Source organism: Convolutriloba macropyga, chromosome 8, assembly GCF_964194025.1.
Source record: "Convolutriloba macropyga chromosome 8, txConMacr16.3, whole genome shotgun sequence".
Lineage (NCBI taxonomy): Eukaryota > Metazoa > Xenacoelomorpha > Acoela > Convolutidae > Convolutriloba > Convolutriloba macropyga.
The window spans coordinates 329400-350966 of record NC_134475.1 but is presented as its reverse complement, the minus strand read 5'-3'; the positions used below and the strand labels follow the sequence as shown (position 1 = coordinate 350966).

At 35.1% G+C, this 21567-nt stretch overlaps 1 protein-coding gene and 1 non-coding gene across 2 annotated transcripts in view; one reads left to right on the top strand and one right to left on the bottom strand.

The window, feature by feature from the left end:
* The window catches only part of LOC142344307 (uncharacterized), a 106958-nt gene that overhangs the window by 22285 nt on the left and 63106 nt on the right, over positions 1-21567 (top strand). Inside the window, exons 10-20 of the mRNA XM_075395895.1 lie at positions 353-524; positions 3414-3565; positions 4059-4118; positions 4551-4745; positions 5211-5321; positions 11043-11255; positions 13259-13316; positions 14054-14193; positions 14930-15033; positions 20490-20511; positions 20818-21216. Coding sequence (XP_075252010.1) covers positions 353-524; positions 3414-3565; positions 4059-4118; positions 4551-4745; positions 5211-5321; positions 11043-11255; positions 13259-13316; positions 14054-14193; positions 14930-15033; positions 20490-20511; positions 20818-21216 — 1626 coding nt within the window. The remainder of the gene's footprint in view (positions 1-352; positions 525-3413; positions 3566-4058; positions 4119-4550; positions 4746-5210; positions 5322-11042; positions 11256-13258; positions 13317-14053; positions 14194-14929; positions 15034-20489; positions 20512-20817; positions 21217-21567) is intronic.
* On the bottom strand, positions 14634-14716 carry Trnal-uaa (transfer RNA leucine (anticodon UAA)). The gene has a single exon. It is a non-coding gene; the product is annotated as a tRNA-Leu (tRNA).

The window sequence follows — 21567 nt, the reverse complement described above, 5'->3', positions numbered from 1 at the left end:
AAACGCTGTGATTAGGATTAAATCTGCAATTTCAACCTGCCCCATCTAAATTTGGTGAAATTTGAAAACGGGAACTGTTTCACTCAGCCGTGAAAAATATTTGAACACACGAATGCTCGTTTTTGAATTGAAAACGGATTACGCAGCGTTACAAGTTTGGCCATTGCAATTAACAAACTATTAAAGGTTGAGTAAAAATTCTATAACAGTTTTATCTTTACAGAGGTGGAAAAGTAAACAGTTCCTAAAAATATTGGTGATTCGGAAATACACTATCATTCAATGGTGGAATAGCTCGAATTAGTTTTGAACCCCATTTTTGAATCAATTGAGTTTTCATCTCCTGTTTCAGCTACTTGATGGACCCTGGAAGGTACATGGGGGGAGATATGTTCCTAGATGACAGACTCATGTCTCAGTTTGGCAGTCGTCCGCTGAGATCTGAGGAGCCGAGCAATCTCAAGTCAGTACAGCACGCATTCATTGAAACTATTAATGATGGGGTCCAGAATGAGATGTCTAATGTGCTTAAGTTAGAAGCGTATGTATAACATTATCACGACCCAAAAAGTGTCCAATTACCGATTACAGATTACATCAACTGTCCAATAACTTAACCTATTATTGGGCTGATAGTATAATAGTTGATAGTATCAATATGCTGTTGAAGTGATAGCCTTCAGTATTAAGAAACGGGTAATGAAGTAATTCTTTAACGAATAGGTGACGTAACCAACTGTTTGGTCTCGCCACTATCTGTCTGCAGAGATCTTGCACGAAACGCGGAAGTTTTTTCATCGTTAAACATTATCTTATAGGAGCCTACAAGATTCTGAAAAAGTAACTACGAATAATTTTCTGCCTCCAACGATTCTATGATTCAAATTTGTAAGCTAAAACTGACATGAAATATCTGTTTAAACTGTCTAGTTGTTGTACTTTCCACAACTTGAGTTTTTTCAACTAAGTGGAAAAAGGAAACAATGGGTTAGGTTTTTTCGCACTGAGTTAGTCGAAATAGATATCAATTATTGTCTATTAATGCTCTATTAATGCTCAGATCGAAGCAATTTTTCCTTGATTACAACTTTCTTAGAAAAATTAACCGAGCATCAAATCATCAAAAAGTAGAGTTGTTGGTTATGTCTAGTTTTTTTCGGTAACAACTCTGTTTGCAGTTATTTTAGTTTAATTTGAATTTTTTAGTTTGAAAAGTTTAATTTAGACACAACAAAAACTATTGAATATTTACATCTCAAATCGACGAAACAGTATGAAATTTAAGTTTTCGTATAATTTTTGTTCGAAATTGGGATATTTTGTTTTTTTAACTATCTCATGCAAGTGGATTTTCTAATGTGATGATTCAGTAAGTTTGGTATTACCTAGAGAAAGTATATTTGAACGTCAGTCGAGCATAAGTTGAGAGGGCGGTTGGAGTGTTAACAAAAATAACTTTTTTTGTTCTCACCTACTGTTTTTTTCTGTTCTTGTTGTTACAAATTTCCCAAAAGTTATCAATTCAGCTAATCATATATTTTGTAGCGCTTTAGGAAAAAACTGTCCGACCTGAATTAAATCAGTTTTACCTTTTTTACGTATTTGAGTTGAAACTATATAAGGTACTCCTATAGAATTTCCATTAAGTCGGACTGCTGATAAAATTTTCAAACTGCGTTAAACTATAAAAGGGACTCCTATAGAATTTCCATTAAGTTGGACTGCTGATCAGTTTTAAACCATTTGAGTAATGCAAGCATTCATGTAAATTTAGGTCTGAAGTAAGGAGGTTAGAATAGAAAAATAAATTTTTCGCCCTTTCCTCAAAAGGTTGCCTTTCCTGTTATTACGTTTTTGAATATAATTTACGCAAATAATTCTGTCATTTTGTGTTTTAATTACATGTCAAAGGAGGGCATGTTACACTGATGCTTAGAATTTATTGTAAACAATTGAGCAAAATTTCACAAATGAAATACGATTTCTACTTCTAGTTTTTAATTTGAAGCAAGAATATGCGGGTCATCTTTTAACATCTTTAAAAAATTTTCCGTTTTATGAATTTAGTGGTCAACCGAAGACCAACGTTGCGTTTAATTTCGTGTGTCACTTGAAGCGTCAGACAGAATCAGCAGAATATAGAATTATTTTTTTTTCTTTCTAAGCAGTTTATGTCTGCTATTTTTTTCATCTCATTTATCCCATATTTAGTCAATTTAGAGTTTTCAAAATAAATCTATTTTCATTAAAATAACTTTTGATCGTTCTCCTGAGGAAAAAGTAATAATGTTCCCGTAAATTTGCCGTTGAATCAGATAGCATGATATAGAGGTCCTATATTTTCAAAAATTAGTTGATTTAAGAGGCCAGAAAATCCAGCTACAAGATAAAGGAAATACTTCATCTTTGCCTGGTTTTTTTTTCTTTTTTTTCTGGAAAACTTGTGTTATGTGTTTTTCCTTTAATAAAGAGTATCACAATCGCTCATTTGAATACAGCTGCTGCCAAATGAAAACTAATTATGGGGCAATAAACAATTTTAAAATTTGTTGTATGATTTTTAAGAAAGCGGAAACTAGCTGTTTTTTTTATTTTTTGTAAAAGTTTATGTTCTGTTTAGCTTTTCGATCCCCATTTCTTATAATTTTTTTGGTTTGGTTAAACTAAAAACCTATTCAAATACAAGAATTATTCAACATCCTCTTCAACCCCCACCTCTCCAAAAATTTTCATGTTCTTTTGTTTTCCTTTCAATTTTTTAAACACCCCTTTTCCAACCTGAAATATAATTAAGAGTTTTCAATATAAAAGTCAGAACTAGCCTATGAGGGCTACAATTTGATTTCTCTTTTTCTCTGGTATGCGTAAACAAAAGGTGAAAAATTTTCCTGAAGAAAAAAAGCCGGCGTCGCATATATGTTCCTCCATTTTGAAAAATGTTGGAACCATAATACTAGAAAATAATAACAGATTAGAACAAATTGGAGTTCGGAAGTTGAATTTTCGGAAGTTGAATTTCTTGCGATTTAAAAAAAACTAGTAAACGGATCATAAGCAAAAAATATAGCATTTCGTATACTTTTTTTTATACAATAGACGACTTATGTCATGGATTGTGTTATTTTAATGTCATACCCGCGGTGATTTGAGAATTTTTACAAAGATGACAAAGATATCTTAGAATTTTTTATGGTGTTACTACCTTTGATATTTTCATATAATACATTTGCCAGACCTTGCTATAAATTGTTCTTGTAAGTTCGTACGCTATAAAAATTATTTTGTAAAACTGAAATGATGCGAAAGCTCTCACAAGATGTCTCATAACAGCTCATCAGACAAGAATGCCAGAATCACTTCGAACCTCTCGAACTCGCCTGGGATGATAATTAAAATGTGTCGTGATTATTTAGGTTGTGATGCCAGTGATGGGCTATCCCGGGGGAGGTCCACCATACTATGGCCAGCCAGCTGCAGTTGCGCCTATGGTCGCCACCGCAAATTCTCAATTGCCAGACTACAACGAACTACTTAGGCAGAAAATTGAACTGGAGCAGAAGTACAGGTGAGATTAGACCTACAGAGTTTCTCTAAAGTGGCATTTTGATAGAATTTGCATAGTTTCCGTGGCCTAATAGGATCCCTATCCCCGTGAAGGAAATGTTTGTGCTCAATGCCCTGTGTGAACAAACTCCTGTGTTTTGCTATAATAGTAGCTAGTATATCTAATAACACATGGGACTAAGAACACCATTACAATATATATGAACTATTGTAAAAGTGTAAAATATTGATAGATTGTTGTACACTTTCGCATATTATTGATGTTAAATGATGAAATTTCCGGATACCGAATAGCACCATGGCTATAAAATAACTGCGTGGAAAATCGGAAAGAGCGTGAAGTGAACCCTGGAGAATGATAAAAAAGAGATAACATCTTTGAGGGATCAGATAAATCCTTCAATTCAATTTCAGAGTTTTAATATGTGTTCTGAACTTAAATTTGTATAATTTACGTATAATAAACTTTTTTGAATAATTTTGATGTGATTTAGACTCTCGAACGGTTTGCCGACATCTACAGCTTTTGTCTCTTCTAGTCATCAGAATCAAAAGTGATTAGCCAATCAGATTCTTTATTTCAAACATGAGTAGATTAGATTCTGTTTCCACCTGTAGATTATTTCATTCTTCATTTCTGTAATGATTGGTAGGAATGGCTGTCGAATTGCTGAAAGCTTAAAAGAAAGTTTTGAAGTCACTTATAATTGCCTTCTATCTGATTCTTTTTTATTTTTCTCGGGTATTTTAGGGTTCAATTTTCAAGAAAATTTGGCCTAAGCTTTCTCATCTATAACTTTTTAACGTTTTCTTTGAGCTTTTTTTTTGTAACCCCAGAGCTTTTGTATGAAACAACACTCAATTTGTATCTGGGATCATGTAGTGTGGGAGGGGCGATCGTCAAAGTTTCCATTAACCAGTTAATGCTCTTTCGCTGATGTGTAATGCCACGTTTTGAGGTCAAAGTATCTTTTGAAACGCTTCAGACCTCCAAACCCTCCCCATGATAACTCACAGTCTCAGTCCAGAGGTCGCAGCAGACCATTGCAGCCAGTTGACGATTTGGAGGCCAGAATGCAGACATACGACTTTGAATTGGGCAAGAGGAAACAACGACTTAAGGAGGACTCGACAAATTACCAGAGCAATTTACAGTCCAGGGCCGTCATTAACGACCCTAAGTATGATTTAATCGAGCTAGCAATCTACAGCTAGGAATAGAAAAATGACACGCAAAGATATCATTATTAAGATCTCTGAACGGTTCTACAATATTTGGAAACCTTAAGAGCAAAATCGATTGGGGTTAGATAGTTAATTGCCGCAGAAAACGTTCCGATTAGGATTAAATTTACAACTCAGAGGATTAAATCTTAAATTTCAACCTACCCCATCTATGCTGAAAGTGTTTGCTCGGTTTTGGATTGAAAATGGAATAGGCAGCGTTACAAGTTGGCCATTGCAATTAACAAACTATTAAAGGTTGAGTAAAAATTCTATAACAGTTTTGTTTTTACAGAGGTGGAAAAGTAAACAGTTCCTAAAATATTGGTGATTCGGAAATACTATCCTTCAATGGTGGAATAGCTCGAATTAGGTTTTGAACCCCATTTTTGAATCAATTGAGTTTTCATCTGCTGTTTCAGCTACCTGATGGACCCTGGAAGGTACATGGGGGGAGATATGTTCCTAGATGACAGACTCATGTCTCAGTTTGGCAGTCGTCCTCTGAGATCTGAGGAGCCGAGCAATCTCAAGTCAGTACAGCACGCATTCATTGAAACCATTAATGTCTAATGTGGAAGATGTCTAATGTGCTTAAGTTAAAAGCGTATGTATAACATTATCACGAGCCAAAAAGTGTCCAATTACCGATTACAGATTGCATCAACTGTCCAATAACTTAACCTATTATTGGGCTGATAGTATAATAGTTGTTAGTATCAATATGCTGTTGAAGTTATTAAGAAACGAGTGAAGTAATTTTTTAACGAACAGGTGACGTAAACAAATATTTGGTCTTGCCTCTTTCTGTCTGCAAAGATCTTGCACGAATTGATCTATTCATTTTGAAAGTTATCTTCCGCAGCTTGAACTTTATTTTATAGGAGCCCCCAAGACTAAAAAAGTAACTACGGGGAATTTCATGCCTTCAATGATTGTATATGATTCAAATTTGGAAGCTAAAAAGGATGTAAATTTTTTATTGAAATCTTAATTGTTGTAATTTCCACAACATGAGTATACTTGACTTAGTGGAAAAAGTTGAAACACACTAGGTTGAATAAAGATGAAACTGGAACCCAAATATTGTTCCGAAGATATAAATCAATACATCCAAAAAAGGTAAGTGGCTGTTTGTTGTACAAACTGCATCAATTGGTCCAACCCCGGAGTGTCTCCAGAAATTGGTTGTACAAGGTTCCAAAGGCCGCTATGTTTTCAAAACAACTCCATAATTTATTTGTGTGAGTGTTGGGATACCAAATTTTAAAATAATTAGAAAGCAAAGCACAGCTAGTCCTCAACAGTAAGTTGCTTCTCATCTGAAGTATTTTGCCGTGTTTTGTAAAAACTGTCAAGGAATTCCTGGAAAGGATTCACGCAAACACACACGCGTGAGTCACGCAAATCTCCCCTCCCACCACAACAGAGACCGGCTACGTCGACACATTCTCACACACGCGCACACACACACACACTATGAGTTTCTAGTATTAAGAATTAGGTGACGTAATTTTTTAACGAATAGGTGACGTAACCAACTGTTTTGTCTTGCCACTATCGGTCTGCAGAGATCTTGCACGAAATATGGAAGTTTTTTCATGGTTAAACATTATCTTATATGAGCCTACAAAATTCTGAATAAGTAACTAGGAAGAATTTCATGCCTCAAGTAATTGTGCAAGATTCAAATTGGAAAGCTAAAGAAGGATGTAATTTTTTTAAAAATCTTTATTGTTGTACTTTCATCAACATGATTATATTTGACTGAGTGGAAAAAAGTTGAAACCCATTAGATCAAATAAACATGAAACTGGAACCCAAATTTTGTTCCGAAGATATAAAACAATATATGCAAAAAAGGTAAGTAGCTTTTTGTTGTTCAAACTGCATCGATTGGTCCAACCCCGGAGTGTCTCCAGAAATTGGTTGAACAAGGTTCCAAAGGCCGCTTTGTTTTCAAAACAACTCCCTACTTTATTTGTGTGAGTGTTGGTATACCAAATTTTAAAATTATTAGAAAGCAAAGCACAGCTAGTCCTCAACAGTAAGTTGCTTCTCATCTGAAGTATTTTGCCGTGTTTTGTAAAAACTGTCAAGGATTTCCTGGAAAGGATTCACGCAAACACACACGCGTGAGTCACGCAAATCTCCCCTCCCACAAAAACAGAGACCGGCTACGTCGACACATTCTCACACACGCGCGCACACACACACAGTATGAATTTCTAGTATTAAGAATTAGGTGACCTAATTTTTTAACGAATAGGTGACGTAACCAACTGTTTGGTCTTGCCACTATCGGTCTGCAGAGATCTTGCACGAAATGTGGAAGTTTTTTCATGGTTAAACATATATGAGTCTACAAAATTCTGAATAAGTAACTAGGAAGAAGTTCATGCCTCAAGTAATTGTGCAAGATTCAAATTGGAAAGCTATAGAAGGATGTAAATTTTTTATTTAAATCTTAATTGTTGTACTTTCCGCAACATGATTATATTTGACTAATTGGAAAAAGTTGAAACCCATTAGATCAAGTATACATGAAACTGGAACCCAAATTTTGTTCCGAAGATATAAATCAATATGCAAAAAAGGTAAGTAGTTTTTTGTTGTGCAAACTGCATCGATTGGTCCAACCCCGGAGTGTCTCCAGAAATTGGTTGAACAAGGTTCCAAAGGCCGCTATGTTTTCAAAACAACTCCCTACTTTATTTGTGTGAGTGTTGGGATACCAAATTTTAAAATTATTAGAAAGCAAAGCACAGCTAGTCCTCAACAGTAAGTTGCTTCTCATCTGAAGTATTTTGCCGTGTTTTGTAAAACTGTCAAGGAATTCCTGGAAAGGATTCACGCAAACACACACGCGTGAGTCACGCAAATCTCCCCTCCCACCACAACAGAGACCGGCTACGTCGACACATTCTCACACACGCGCGCACACACACACACACAGTATGAATTTCTAGTATTAAGAATTAGGTGACCTAATTTTTTAACGAATAGGTGACGTAACCAACTGTTTGGTCTTGCCACTATCGGTCTGCAGAGATCTTGCACGAAATGTGGAAGTTTTTTCATGGTTAAACATATATGAGCCTACAAAATTCTGAATAAGTAACTAGGAAGAAATTCATGCCTCAAGTAATTGTGCAAGATTCAAATTGGAAAGCTAAAGAAGGATGTAAATTTTTTATTTAAATCTTAATTGTTATACTTTCCGCAACATGATTATATTTGACTAAGTGGAAAAAGTTTAAACCCATTAGATCAATTGAACATGAAACTGGAACCCAAATTTTGTTCCGAAGATATAAAGCAATATGCAAAAAAGGTAAGTAGTTTTTTGTTGTGCAAACTGCATCGATTGGTCCAACCCCGGAGTGTCTCCAGAAATTGGTTGTACAAGGTTCCAAAGGCCGCTATGTTTTCAAAACAACTCCATAATTTATTTGTGTGAGTGTTGGGATACCAAATTTTAAAATAATTAGAAAGCAAAGCACAGCTAGTCCTCAACAGTAAGTTGCTTCTCATCTGAAGTATTTTGCCGTGTTTTGTAAAAACTGTCAAGGAATTCCTGGAAAGGATTCACGCAAACACACACGCGTGAGTCACGCAAATCTCCCCTCCCACCACAACAGAGACCGGCTACGTCGACACATTCTCACACACGCGCACACACACACACAGTATGAATTTCTAGTATTAAGAATTAGGTGACGTAATTTTTTAACGAATAGGTGACGTAACCAACTGTTTTGTCTTGCCACTATCGGTCTGCAGAGATCTTGCACGAAATATGGAAGTTTTTTCATGCCTAAACATTATCTTATATGAGCCTACAAAATTCTGAATAAGTAACTAGGAAATATTTCATGCCTCAAGTAATTGTGCAAGATTCAAATTGGAAAGCTAAAGAAGGATGTAATTTTTTTAAAAATCTTTATTGTTGTACTTTCATCAACATGATTATATTTGACTGAGTGGAAAAAGTTGAAACCCATTAGATCAAATAAACATGAAACTGGAACCCAAATTTTGTTCCGAAGATATAAAACAATATATGCAAAAAAGGTAAGTAGCTTTTGGTTGTGCAAACTGCATCGATTGGTCCAACCCCGGAGTGTCTCCAGAAATTGGTCGAACAAGGTTCCAAAGGCCGCTATGTTTTCAAAACAACTCCATAATTTATTTGTGTGAGGGTTGGGATACCAAATTTTAAAATTATTAGAAAGCAAAGCACAGCTAGTCCTCAACAGTAAGTTGCTTCTCATCTGAAATATTTTGCCGTGTTTTGTAAAAATTGCCAAGGAGTTCCTGGAAAGGATTCGCGCAAACACACACGCGTGAGTAACGCAAATCTCCCCTCCCACCACAAGTAGCTGCTTGCTGTGCAAACTGCAGCAGTTGTTCCAATCTCTTTGTGTCCGCAAAAAATGTTTATACCAGATTCGAAGGGTTAAACTTTATGAAGATCAACTCTCTAATCTATTTGCGTGAGTGATTTTGCAATAAATTTTGATTTTTAAACTGAAAATTAAGTTGCTTTTCATGAGAAATTTGTTGCTGCGTTTCCTAATTTTTTGACATCGAGTTTGATTCACGCAAACACACCCGTGGGACTCGCGCAAAACCCCCTTCCAATAAGACTGTTATAGGCTTTTTCGAGATTCATCGGCTGTATGTTCACACACGCACACGCATGAAGAAACAAACAATATCGTAATCAAGGGCACATAATAACTAACATGTTCCAGGCTTACACTATTCCCACACGCTGAATAGTTCCATGTTCCAGACAAACGCCCTTGCAAACAAGCAAACACCTGTACATGCAAAGTTACACGCATACACTCTTACACACAGACAAACTCACACGCACGCATATACACACAGCCCCGATACCCACGCCACACTTGTTTAAGTAAGATACTTTTTTATTTGGTGTGAACTGAAAAATGTGCTCATTCAAATGGGTCTTGGCAGCAATCGGTTCTCGCCTGCTTTGCTCTTCCTGAATATAGTTTAAGCGAACAATTTATGAACCAATCAGAAAGAAGTAATAATTTTCTCCTCAGCGCATTGATTGTTAAGCGCAATAGAATAAATAAAGCTATGGAATTTAGAGCAAGTAGAGTGAAACAAAACAAATTACCAATTGACGGGTCGACTGGCTGCGCTTCGTGCGCGTTGCGGCTTCGTCGATGTTCCGGATAACATTCGACTGCGCTCGAGAGGTATGTTCGTGGACAGCGTTCATCGATCACGTTTAGACTGATAGCAGGATATGTGCATTTTTTTTTTATAGATTCATTTATTTTTTCAAGAGGTTTTAATTGATACTACTACTTTTTCTGTGTTCCAGAAATATCTATTGATCATGGGCGTCTGCAAAATTTTTTGTGGTCCCCAAAATTGAGGTTGTATCTGATAAAAAAACATGTAGTTTTTACATTATCTTCTAGTTCAATTATTACAAGTCTACTGGTACACAATATTGTACAACTGAAACAGTCCTGAATAGCATGGGGGAAAAATGCAAAAATTTGAATTGTCTGTCTGACAATCATGTCCCAATATTACATCATTGCTCAAAAACAATTGCCAGAATTTGATTATGATTTTTCGAAATTAAGGTTTTCTTAACTCTTCCTATTTTCTTTTCATGCTTTCAGCCGAAGAATGCTTTTATCGGATTTGTTTTTTAATAAATTTAGCGTTGGATCTGTTTTTTAATAAATAGCTGTTGTTTTTTCTAGAAACATTCTAGATTGGTATCCAAGTTAAGTATATACAATGTTTTCAACAAATGAGAATAATCAATTTGAATAATGATCTGCATTCCAGTTTGTTCATCTGAATTTCTCAGGAAATTATCCAAATGTCTCTTCCTTATCTTGCTTTACTTATTGGATCCAATCCGTTATCGACACAGAGTGTCTTATCCTCCACCAAGTTACAAAATGTCTTACATTGCCTAACAAATTATTGTGTCAATATAACACATGAGCTTCTGGGTGCTGATAGTTTGAGCTCTTTCTCATAAGTGCCCACCCACAATAATGTAGCCCCTGTTATCTTGTAGTTATGGTAATGGTTTTTCTGTAGGTTTCAGTCCTACGAATAGGGGATTATACAGTGGGAAAAAATCGTAAAAAGTAATAGAAAAATCGCACAATTAGAAAGATCAAAAAATCGCCAAATTCTATTTAATAAATATATCTCTGCATGTTAAGACTCCTCGTGCATTGCAGGTTAGACAGTCTTCCGTTATCAACTGCTCCACTACATCCCCCAGCTCCTAACAGGTTCATAGCCAACCAGGCGGGTGCAGGAGGGGTAGGGGGAGGACTAGTCACTGCTCCCGGAGGTCCTCCTGACCCGATTACGGAGAAAAAGAAGAAACAACAAGTGTACAAACAGCAGCTTCAGCAACAAATGCACGCAGCAGAACAAGCCAGAAAAATGTGAGTACCCGGCTATAATTGGACAGGCATGTACACACTTTGACACGCCATACTAAAATCCACTCTGGTTCAACTGTTTCGTTGAAAACCTTTCATTATTTTTCCGGTCATTATCTTTAACGTATGCTCAATAAATTACATTACATTTTTGTTACTTTTGCGTTATGAGAGAGAGAGCTTTAACGTCGAATAAATTCTTACGCAATTGCTTGAAAAGTATGCGTAAATTAGGAAAATTTGATATATATATAATTGTATGTGGTAAACCCTCTCTTTCTGTATTATTTTAGTAAGTTTTCTGTAACAAACTAAAGCGAAGTTGCCCACTGAGATGATGCAAGTGTGCGATGCGTTTCGGTTAATTTCTGAGAGTAAACAGAAGTAGTTGAGTGAATTCCCGGCTAGATATAATGAAAGGCATTTTGCACGCTGGTGTTTTGTTTCTGGAACAAAAGAGATTGCAATACTTGCTGGTTATAGCCCCTCAAGTTTTTGAGGGTTTTGGTTTGGAAATCCAGAAAATCATTTCAAAATAACTGAGGTAGATTTGAAACTCTTATGGTTTTGATTTTTAAGTATTTTTAACCTCTCTCGCGTTTTCTAAAATTAATATTGTTAGTTTTTGTCGATGTTTATTGTCGGAGTTTTATTTGTCATTTTTAATGCTATTGCTTGTTTTTTCAAGTTTATGACTTTTTAATTTCTCTCGAACGAAGTTTGAAGCAATTATTATAAATGTGTTTGTCTTTTTTATGCAAAATTTTGCGTGACTTGATGATTTCTCGAGTGACTTCACCGTCCTTGACTTCTTCGTTTTGCGTGATCTAAATTTCTCTCATTCACAATGTTAAGCAGCTGAACTCAAGTGGTGGCAGTTCAATACAGAAAGTTCACTGAAAAGTGCACCAAAATTGTCCTGATTATTTTGGTCTGCTTTTAATTTTATTAGTTTTTACAGTGGTTTATAACAAGCTCGGGATGAAGTCATTTGAAGCCCCCTGAAAAATTTATGTACTTCACTCTCCGACTGAAGCAGGCTGCAGTAGACTAGAGCTCCCGCTAGTCGTTCGAGAGCAATACTTCTGAAGTTAGTGGGTGGTGTTTATAAAGTTTCGGTTGACGTTGTAATATAAATAACTCAGTATGAAAATTCAGAAATTCTCCACAACAATGCTGTAGCTGAGAATGTTGAGGCGCTTTGCTATCAGTCAGCTTGAAAACTGATCAACTCTTTAAGTAGTGAAAGGGCTCAAAAACTTGAACTAAGAGGACAATCTCATCAAAATTAGTTTGCTTTCTACTGGTGATTTTGTTCGTTGTCATTTCACATAAAAAGTTGAGCCTGAACATAAAGTGTTTGACTTGAAGCATAACAATACTATTGATATTTTTCATTGATCAAAATTAGAGCCTTTAATTGTACGTTTTTAAATGGTTTTTTCTCTATAAAGAATTACAGATGAGGTATATGTTTAAAAAGCAATGTCAACACTTTGGTCATCATTTGATCATTATCATTTTAAACAGAAAATTACTAATGTTTGAACAAATTGAACGTAGAATCAGCAAATTTAGTATATAATAAACTGCACTGACAATGTTGAATGGTTTAATGCTTATCAACTGTGTCTGCTCTATTTGCCATTCTAAATCAATAATGGAAACATACTTTTTTGATTTTCTTTGTTTCAATGAAATCGTGTTTTGATAGACAAGTTAGTAATAAAAAGGGATTTTTATCTAATCAATCAATCATGCCTGTTATATAGATACAAAACCTTGAAATAGAATTTTCAAAAGGGCTCTGGTCAATTTGGTTATCTCTTTTGGAAAATGACGAGCTTTCTACAGCAACGTTGAAAGTCTCCTATAAGAGAGTTCTTTTGTAATGCAAAGTACACTTTTTGAAGTAGTTAATATTTATTTTGGTAGAATAAATTGGAAATATTGGAATACTTCCAATTTTTGTTTCCAAATTTAGCTAGTAATGTTTTATGTTTTAGTGAGAAAGAGAGAAATCTGCAGATCAACTTGACTGGGGACAAAGATGCAGCCAAATATGTAAGAAAAAGCCATCTTAGTGATCTCGACCATTTTTGAAAATAATTTGTTTCCTTCTTTCGTATTTAATTCAAAACGATGATCCAGTATTAAGAATTAAGATCTTTTGTCGCAAACTTAGGCCGAGTTCTGTAATCGAATGTTTCCTCCTTCCCTTTGTAGAATGTATTGCTTTTTATAAGCGTGGGCGAATAGCATTTTCGTGCTTTTATGTTAATAGAAGGGCTCTGCTTCCTAAAAAGTCGGAGAACGGTAGTAGTAAGCGTAGGATTTATTACGGTGAACTCCGTATCGGCCGACAGGGCGTTAAGTCGACGACCAAAAATTAGAAATTTAGCCGAAAATTACGTAAAGTGAGCTTGGAGATTAATGCAGAAACTGTGATTAGCCAATTTAATAAAGTATTTCGTGAGCAGGCAAACATACGACATAATTTTTATCAGTAAACGCGGATCTATCCGTGTTGCAAATTGAAAATAGTTGGCTAAATTTCTCATTTTTTTCTTGCCGGCTAAATGCCCTGTCGGCCAATTGTGGATTCTATAAACATATGAACTTACTTTTAATATACAACAACTGTGAAAGCTAGTATTACCGTTCGCAGAATTTTGACGACCCATACTAGCGTAAAAACGGAAAATTTACTCAGCACGGGCTTATAGGAAGAACACAATCATTTTATCGGATGTAGAAAGAGTCATGAATTTTTTTGTAGTGAGAGTTGTTTTGTATTGTAGCAAAGTGAGCTGATGCGTGGAGGTGGGGTGGCCGCACCAAGAGAGTATGTGCCCCAACCTGTCATGTCACGAGGATGGGGAGGGGGTGCAAACCAAAACCCTATCCAACCCAGTGGGGTCAACTCTGTTCTCATTGACAAGTAAGATATCAAATCTAAAATAAGCCATCTATCGGACCTTTCTCCGCTAACGCACCCACTCAATGCACAGAGACACCCACAAACAAACACACACACACACGCACACATATACCCGAGATTAATGGTAAGTTGGCGCTGTATAATCCAGCTAGTCCTTTGAAAAGGGCATTATTCCCTGCGCTTTGTGGGCGCATATTATTTGCGACCGCCAAGTTCAAGAGTTGTATTGGCACAAAATGATTTGCTACGCGAAGGCGCATATTTGGGAGCTTTTTAATTATAACTCTGGGGGCCATAGCATAACCGATGATAACCGCAAAATTAAAAAAAATGGGTACCGAAAAAATCCGATAGGTGTAAAATAAGATTGACCTCTTTTTGGAGTTTAGAAAGAGGTTGATGTGTAAATTGTGTGATTGTCTAATTTAAATTTAAAAACCTGCTACCACTGGGGTTCGAACCCAGGAGGACTATCGTCCATTGGAACTTAAGTCCAACGCCTTAACCACTCGGCCATAGTAGCTTGGTGATAACTATTAAATAAGTGACGAATCTCTAATGTTTATGATGAACAAAGGAGTAAAGATCATAGTTGAAATAGAAATAGATCTGTAAGGCTACTAAGCTAAACCATTTCCAAACCATTGCATTGCTGTACAACTTTACATAACTTCTGATCTATGCTAAAGTTTACATGATAAAGTTTTCTGAATGTTTTAATTGGGCAATATTTCAGACCCATTGACATGTGGGGTGCAGGAGGGGTGGGTCCTACAACCTATGACCCCAGCTATCATTACTACGCTACCTCGGATCCACTGGACCCAATATCAGTTCCAAGTTAGTATACCGCATTTAATCATTATAAATTGTTTTTAATAGTTCTTATTCATTAATTTGTAAAAACGGGAGGCTAAAATTTATTCTTTTTTGCAACCATACTGTTTCAAAATTGTTAGAATTTTTTATTAGCGTTAGATGGGAATCTTGTGCTAATTACGAAAAACATTTTTTTGCTAAAATCGACAACTCAATAGTTTTGTAACTAAAGCCTCATATAAATTTCAAATTGAAACTTATGAAAAAGCCGAGTCGTGCATAAAGGTGTATATTTAAATGTCAGATGTTTGAAACAACACTTAAGCGAGTTAGAGGTTTTCATGGCCTGGACACAATTACATAATTTTGTGTTTGAGTGAAACTTGGTTGAATGACAAAGATGAAATAAGTTGTCCTATTCTAACAGGCTACACACAATTTGCTTAAACCAACAGAAAATCGAAAGGAGGCGGTGTAATGATGCCATTAGGAAGCGATTGAGATGTATTCAAAATTAATACGAATCCTTTCGTGGAAGCCGTTTTCTCTGAAGCGAAAGCCCGAGCTCATGACATGATTCTTTATAGTTTTTTTATATAACAAATCAGGTGGGGAAATTTATGGTGATTTCATTGCGAATAACAATGAGCACTACAAATTAGTGAAAAACTTCCAAATATAATAGCTGCTAATAATTAGTTGCTCTCAAACGAAGTTTGTAGCAATTATATTAGTCCTGTTGGTCTTTTTTTGTGCGATTTTTCGCTTGACTGATTTTTCGTCTGACCCATTTGACTTTTCGTTCTTAAAAGCGGGATAAACAGGTAGCGCCTAGCGGGCATTAAGTTTCAGTAGAGGAATTTGGTCGCGTTTAGTAGTCCTTCATCTGCTTAGTGTGATGAAGCTACCGGGAAGGCCCCAGTTTAAGGTTAAAAGTCATTTTTAGGAGTTTTTGAGCCTAAAATGTTGCAATTTTTCGTGTTTTTTTGTCATTTTTTGAATTTTGTGTGGTACCAGTCTAAAATTGAGGCTGGTTAAAGTTGATAAAGGTCTTTTGCAAGACATAATTACTGTTTATAACCTTTAAGAGCTATATGTTTTTCACAAATTTCACTAAATTTTACAATATTTTTAAAAAATTTTCGAGTTTTTCCAATTTTTTTAGGTTTCTCCAGCCTCAGGAGCCAACCAACCCCCTCTTGGGTTTGATAATAGCTAACTGTATATTTCTATATGTAATGGATTATTTTCCCTACCCAGGGGCCAGAAAACCTCTCTATGGGTTGGATAATAAGTTACTGAAAATTTTTTTATTGGCCATGGAATAGTTTTCAACTTTTGGATATCACAATTTTTAGTGATAAACTTGCAATTTTTTTTCAATTTTTTTTTCTAAAGAGCCAAAGACCCTCCTCTATGGTTTGTTAATTGGTCGCTGTATAGTTTCTAGATGTAACATCACGAATTTTAGCATTTTTTTGTACACACCTTGCAATTTTTTTCAATTTTTTTTGACATTTGTTGTCATTCAGTTTTTTTCCTGCCCCAGGACCCCGCAAACTCCTTAAGTGTTTTGATAATAAGTTTCTGGAGCTTTTTTGGCCATGGAATATTTTGGCCGTGTCACAAGTTTGAGCAGTTTTTTGATAAAACTTGCAATTTTTCAAATTTTTTTGAAAGTTTTTGTCATTTTTTAGGTTTCTATGACCTCAAGAATCAAGGAACCTGCTCTAGGGTTTGACAATAGTTTCTAGATGTAATGAATTGTTTTTCAAGATTTCAATTTTGCAAATTTAAGCATTTTTTTAAAAAATATATTTGCAATTTTTCAAGTTTTTTTAATACTTTAAAATTTTTTTTTTCGTCACCAGGACCCAGGGACCTCACCTGATGTTTGATAATAAGCTGCTGCATAGTTTCCAGAGTTGATGTAATGGTAATAAATATTTTAATGACTCGAGTTTTAGCATTTTTTTGATAAAATTTGAATTTTTCTCAAATTTTCGAAAAATTATCTTGTTCCAAGTTTATGGATCTTAATAAGCCAGTGAAACTATTTAAGGCGTAAGATAGGGATACTGGATAGACAATGAAATGGTTCTGAAGATATTAATATCACGAATTTTGGCAAGATTTTGTCAAAATTTGCAATTGTTTTCAAAATTTTTGAATATTTTTGTCCATTTCTGAGTTTAACGATCATTACTGGCCAACAAATCTTGTCAAGTCTTGTTGATGGGTTACATGAGAGAACTTCAGAGTTAAAATTGGTTTTTAACTTTTTTTCACTGCGAAATGCGGAATTTTTTCTGCAGTTTTGTACTTTCAGTTTTTTTCTATATGATTTAACACTAACAAGGCTAGAAAACTAGAAGTTGCAGAGTCGAATCTCATCATGGAAAATATTCCTAGCTCTCTCTCTCCCTCTCTTTTGATTGGGTTTTATCTCCTTCTCTTTCTCGTTCACGTTTTTTTCTCTCGCACAGTCTATCTCTCTATCTCTCTTTCCTTAATTCATTTGTTGTTGCCCCACTTCAGCTGCTGTTATGTGGCGTGATTTCATCATCTATTACCCTCACCTCACGCCCCTTCAATTAAGCTAAAGCCAGCCTCACTAAACCGTGGCTAGCTACTGACGAATGCAACCCCTCGCCGCTTGTTTTAGAGCGATTAGCGCGACGTCTTTCTTATGTTTTTTGTAAGTTCGTAAAAAGAAATATTAAGAAATTCGCTTCACCCACCGACAGACTTCGATCAATCAAATCAGGAGATTTTGTTTTTGCAACTTGTCTAAAAGTTTGCTCTTATTGTAAGGCAACTTTTGAAAGATAGTGAAATGTCCTAATTGGTTCAATAAGAATCTTAAGAATCTCAAAACAAGCGAAAAAATCTAATCGTGAGTTGACAAGAAACAAACAAATTTTGTCGAGGTAATTCAAATTTTAGAGGTTGCGTTTTCAAAAAGACTTCTGCGCTGCTAAAAGAGATTTTTAAATTGACAAGCTCAGTTCATATATCGGTTATAAGAGATATATATTTTTTAACTTACTGAAAGAACTAAGTCGTTAAAAGCTAACTAGTTTGAGTTCATCAACATTAGCAAGTTTTTCTGATCAACTTGGTCATGCATCGAATCTTGATAGTGCTATGATAAAAGTGTTGCTTTTGCGAATTCACAGAACTTTTAGTCAATATGGGTAGGCATATAGAACTTAAAGGCTAGCCTAATATTCCCAAAATTAAACAGTCCTTGTTTAAATCCAGAACGACGAAAAAAGAGGTGGAAGACATTTTATGTCATTGAGATAAAAAGTTAAGGTATGATAAAGACTTCATTAGTAACTGTTTCGTTACACTGTCTGCGCCAGTAGCTAAAAAATAGAAACGATTGTGAAATTTATATACTTAAGAAGAAGATCTGCCATTTATTTAGACATTTTTCAAAAGCTCTCAATTCTGTCATTTGACAATCAGCACGTCTACGAACTTTATTTCAGGAGCTCATTCACACTCACGAGGAACTTTCTTACAAAGAAATGGTCGTTTTGTCTAACGTAAAAAAAGAAAGCAAGATAATCGACAAAATTTTTTGAGACAACCTACAGGTAAATTAAAAATTTACCTGCAGGTATGTTCAAACAACTTTTGAGCATTAAGGTAATATAAGCAATTGAAATTAATGGAAATAATAGCAACTCTATGAAAGCATATGACATCCACAGAAATAACTATTTTTTTCATAACGTAACAATAAAAGTCTTTATGGCGTGAAATAAAAATCTTGCCAATTATTATTTTGAAATTTTGTATTCATTTTTAAATAGTTTTGGTAAAAGATTATTTCATCAATTAAAGTTTTTTTCCTTTACACAAATTCGGCTCCAAAGTATATGAGAACAATTTTAGGCCTATTTCTTTTCTTTTTGTATGGAGCAAATTTTAGGGGGAAAATAATTCTTGTTTTCTTTATTTCGAAAGGTTTTTACTTGTTTTATCCCAAGCGATTCTATTGTTGCAATCCCCAAGCTTCGTGTTTGATACTATTGACCACAGTTTACTAATTAGCAAATTGGAACATTATGGCATCTTGGGAAATGATTTGAAATGGTCCCGTTCCTGACGTGAAAATGAAGTGCAACATGGTAATCTGAACTGTGAATCATCCACTTTTGAAACAATAATTTGTAATGTTGCACGAGCATGTCTTCCCGGTTCCCTTTTATTTAATCTACGGTAGCTGATTTTTTTAACCTGCAAAAAAAAACTTGAAGTCATTTGATTTTCCGATCACGCCAACTTAATAGCTGGAGGAGTACAATCTCCTGATATTGAGAATGATCTGCTGAACATGATGGAGTGACTTATTTGAAATAAGGATTCAATGAAGTTCTGCAAAACCTGTTTTCAAATGTCTTGGATTATGTTTTGATTGCAAACTATCATTTGGTACGCGTATTGAAGACGTCAAGAAAGAGCTCAACAAAAAGTGTTGCGTCATTTCGGAATCGAGGCAATTGAAACAGAAGTTTGAATTCAATGCCTTATTACAAACATCAGTCCTGTAGTTCTGTACCGAATTTTAATTTACGGCTGTCGCGGCTTCTCATTTCTTCTTCAGATTTACCTTCTACAAAGAACGATTCTGAAATTTATATACTTTAAAAAAAGATGCGGCCTTTATTTAGACATTTTTGAAAAGCGTTGAATTCTTTCATTTGACAATCAGCACGTTTACGAACTTTATTTTAGGTCCTCATTCACACTCATGAGCATCTTTTTTACAATGAAATGGTCGTTTTGTCTGACGTAAAAAGTGAGAGCAAGATAATCCACAACATTTTTTGAGACAACCTGCAGGTAAAAGAGAAATAGACGTTCAAACAACTTTTGCGCATTAGGGTAATATAAGAAATTGAAATTAAAGGAATTAATCGCAGCTCTATGAAAGCATATAAAATCCACAGAAATAATTATTTTTTCGTAACCTAAAATGCTCCCTTATGGTGTGTAATATAAATCTGGCCAAGTATTTTTTGAAGTTTTGATATTCCTTTTTTATGTAGTTTTCTCTTGCTTTTAAAACTTCAACTTCAAATTTTGGCTCACTTCAACAATATGTGTATAAAAGTTGGAGTTTGTAGTAATTTAATGTTAAGTTAAATGATAACCTTTCAGGTTTGTTTGAATCAAACTCGACGGCATCCTGAAAAGCTGTTGTAAAGGTCTTCGTTTCCTGTCCCCTCTTTTGCTGTATTTATTTGTTACTCTTTAATTGTATTTTCGTGAACTGCAGAAATTTTTTCTTTTAAACTTTGAAATATTTTAGCCTCAATAAACTTTGAATTTAAGCCTCAATAAAAGAATATAAAACAAAAACTATTTTTGGAACGTTTGATTAATCTGCTAGCCAATTTTTCAATATATTTTTGTTTTGGAGGTATTGTTTTTGAAAGAAAATATTAATTTTTGTTTTTCAGGACCTCTTGGAGGGATTGACGGGTACGTAGCGACTCTTCCTTGCTAATGTTCCCACCAATGAGTTTTGTTTAGTTGAAATCCTTTTATTTGCCAATTTTGTTTGCTTTGCTAAATTTACCTTACAACAGTCTAATAATCATCTCTTGATGTTTAAAAAACGCCTGAAGACAATCATATCAGTCAAAAAACATTACAAGTTTGAACGTTTGTCCTAAAATTACCCAATCAAAACAAACATTTCTAATGTTTTTGGTCCAAACATTAGTTATGAGATACAACTAATCTTGATGTAGAGAGGTTGATCAATCTAACCCATCTATGTTTAAGGATCACTGCCACTAACTCACTCTCTGACCTCATCAGCAACAGTCCAAGACGAAATAACTTTAACCCGCCTGTGAACAAACTGCCTCCTTATAAGGAAATTCCCCCTCTTTTCCCAAACCATAATCAACAAAATGCTGCTTTGATTGACCGGCCTCTAAATTTCAACCCTAACCTATCCTCAAATTCTGCTAACCTGGAAAACTCTGGAATCATGGCTAACCTCAATTTTAACAGTTCGGCTCCAGCGGCCGTGGCTGGTAGTAACCTAGTTAGTAATACTAACTCGACTGGTTATCAGCCTAGCAGTCTTAGCAAAAGTGGCGGTGTGAATATGAATCAAAATATGCTGAAATCGAGCTCATATTCCGTCATCAGCAACAGCAAAGCTAATGTCCCTTCGTAAGTACATTTTAGTGAGAATTTTTACCCAAGATTACCAAAAATCTATTTTTTTAAGTGGATATTTTGAAATTGCCAATAAGCATCTGCTTATGTGAACTCTTCGAATTTTTCTGTAGTTTAATTGTAGAAAAACTGATTAAATGATATTAGACATGGCTGTATCAATCACCAGTTTGCATGAGCTAGACTTAGTCCACTTTATACGCCACAGCCCATGTAGGGTTGTGGCGTAAAAATTTATCATTCTAGGCCAGGTTTCCTATGTCTTTGTGACATTGTGGATCTTTATTATTGGTGTTTCACTTTTACTCTCAGTTCCCTAATAACTCGATACGTCAAAAAGTAGGT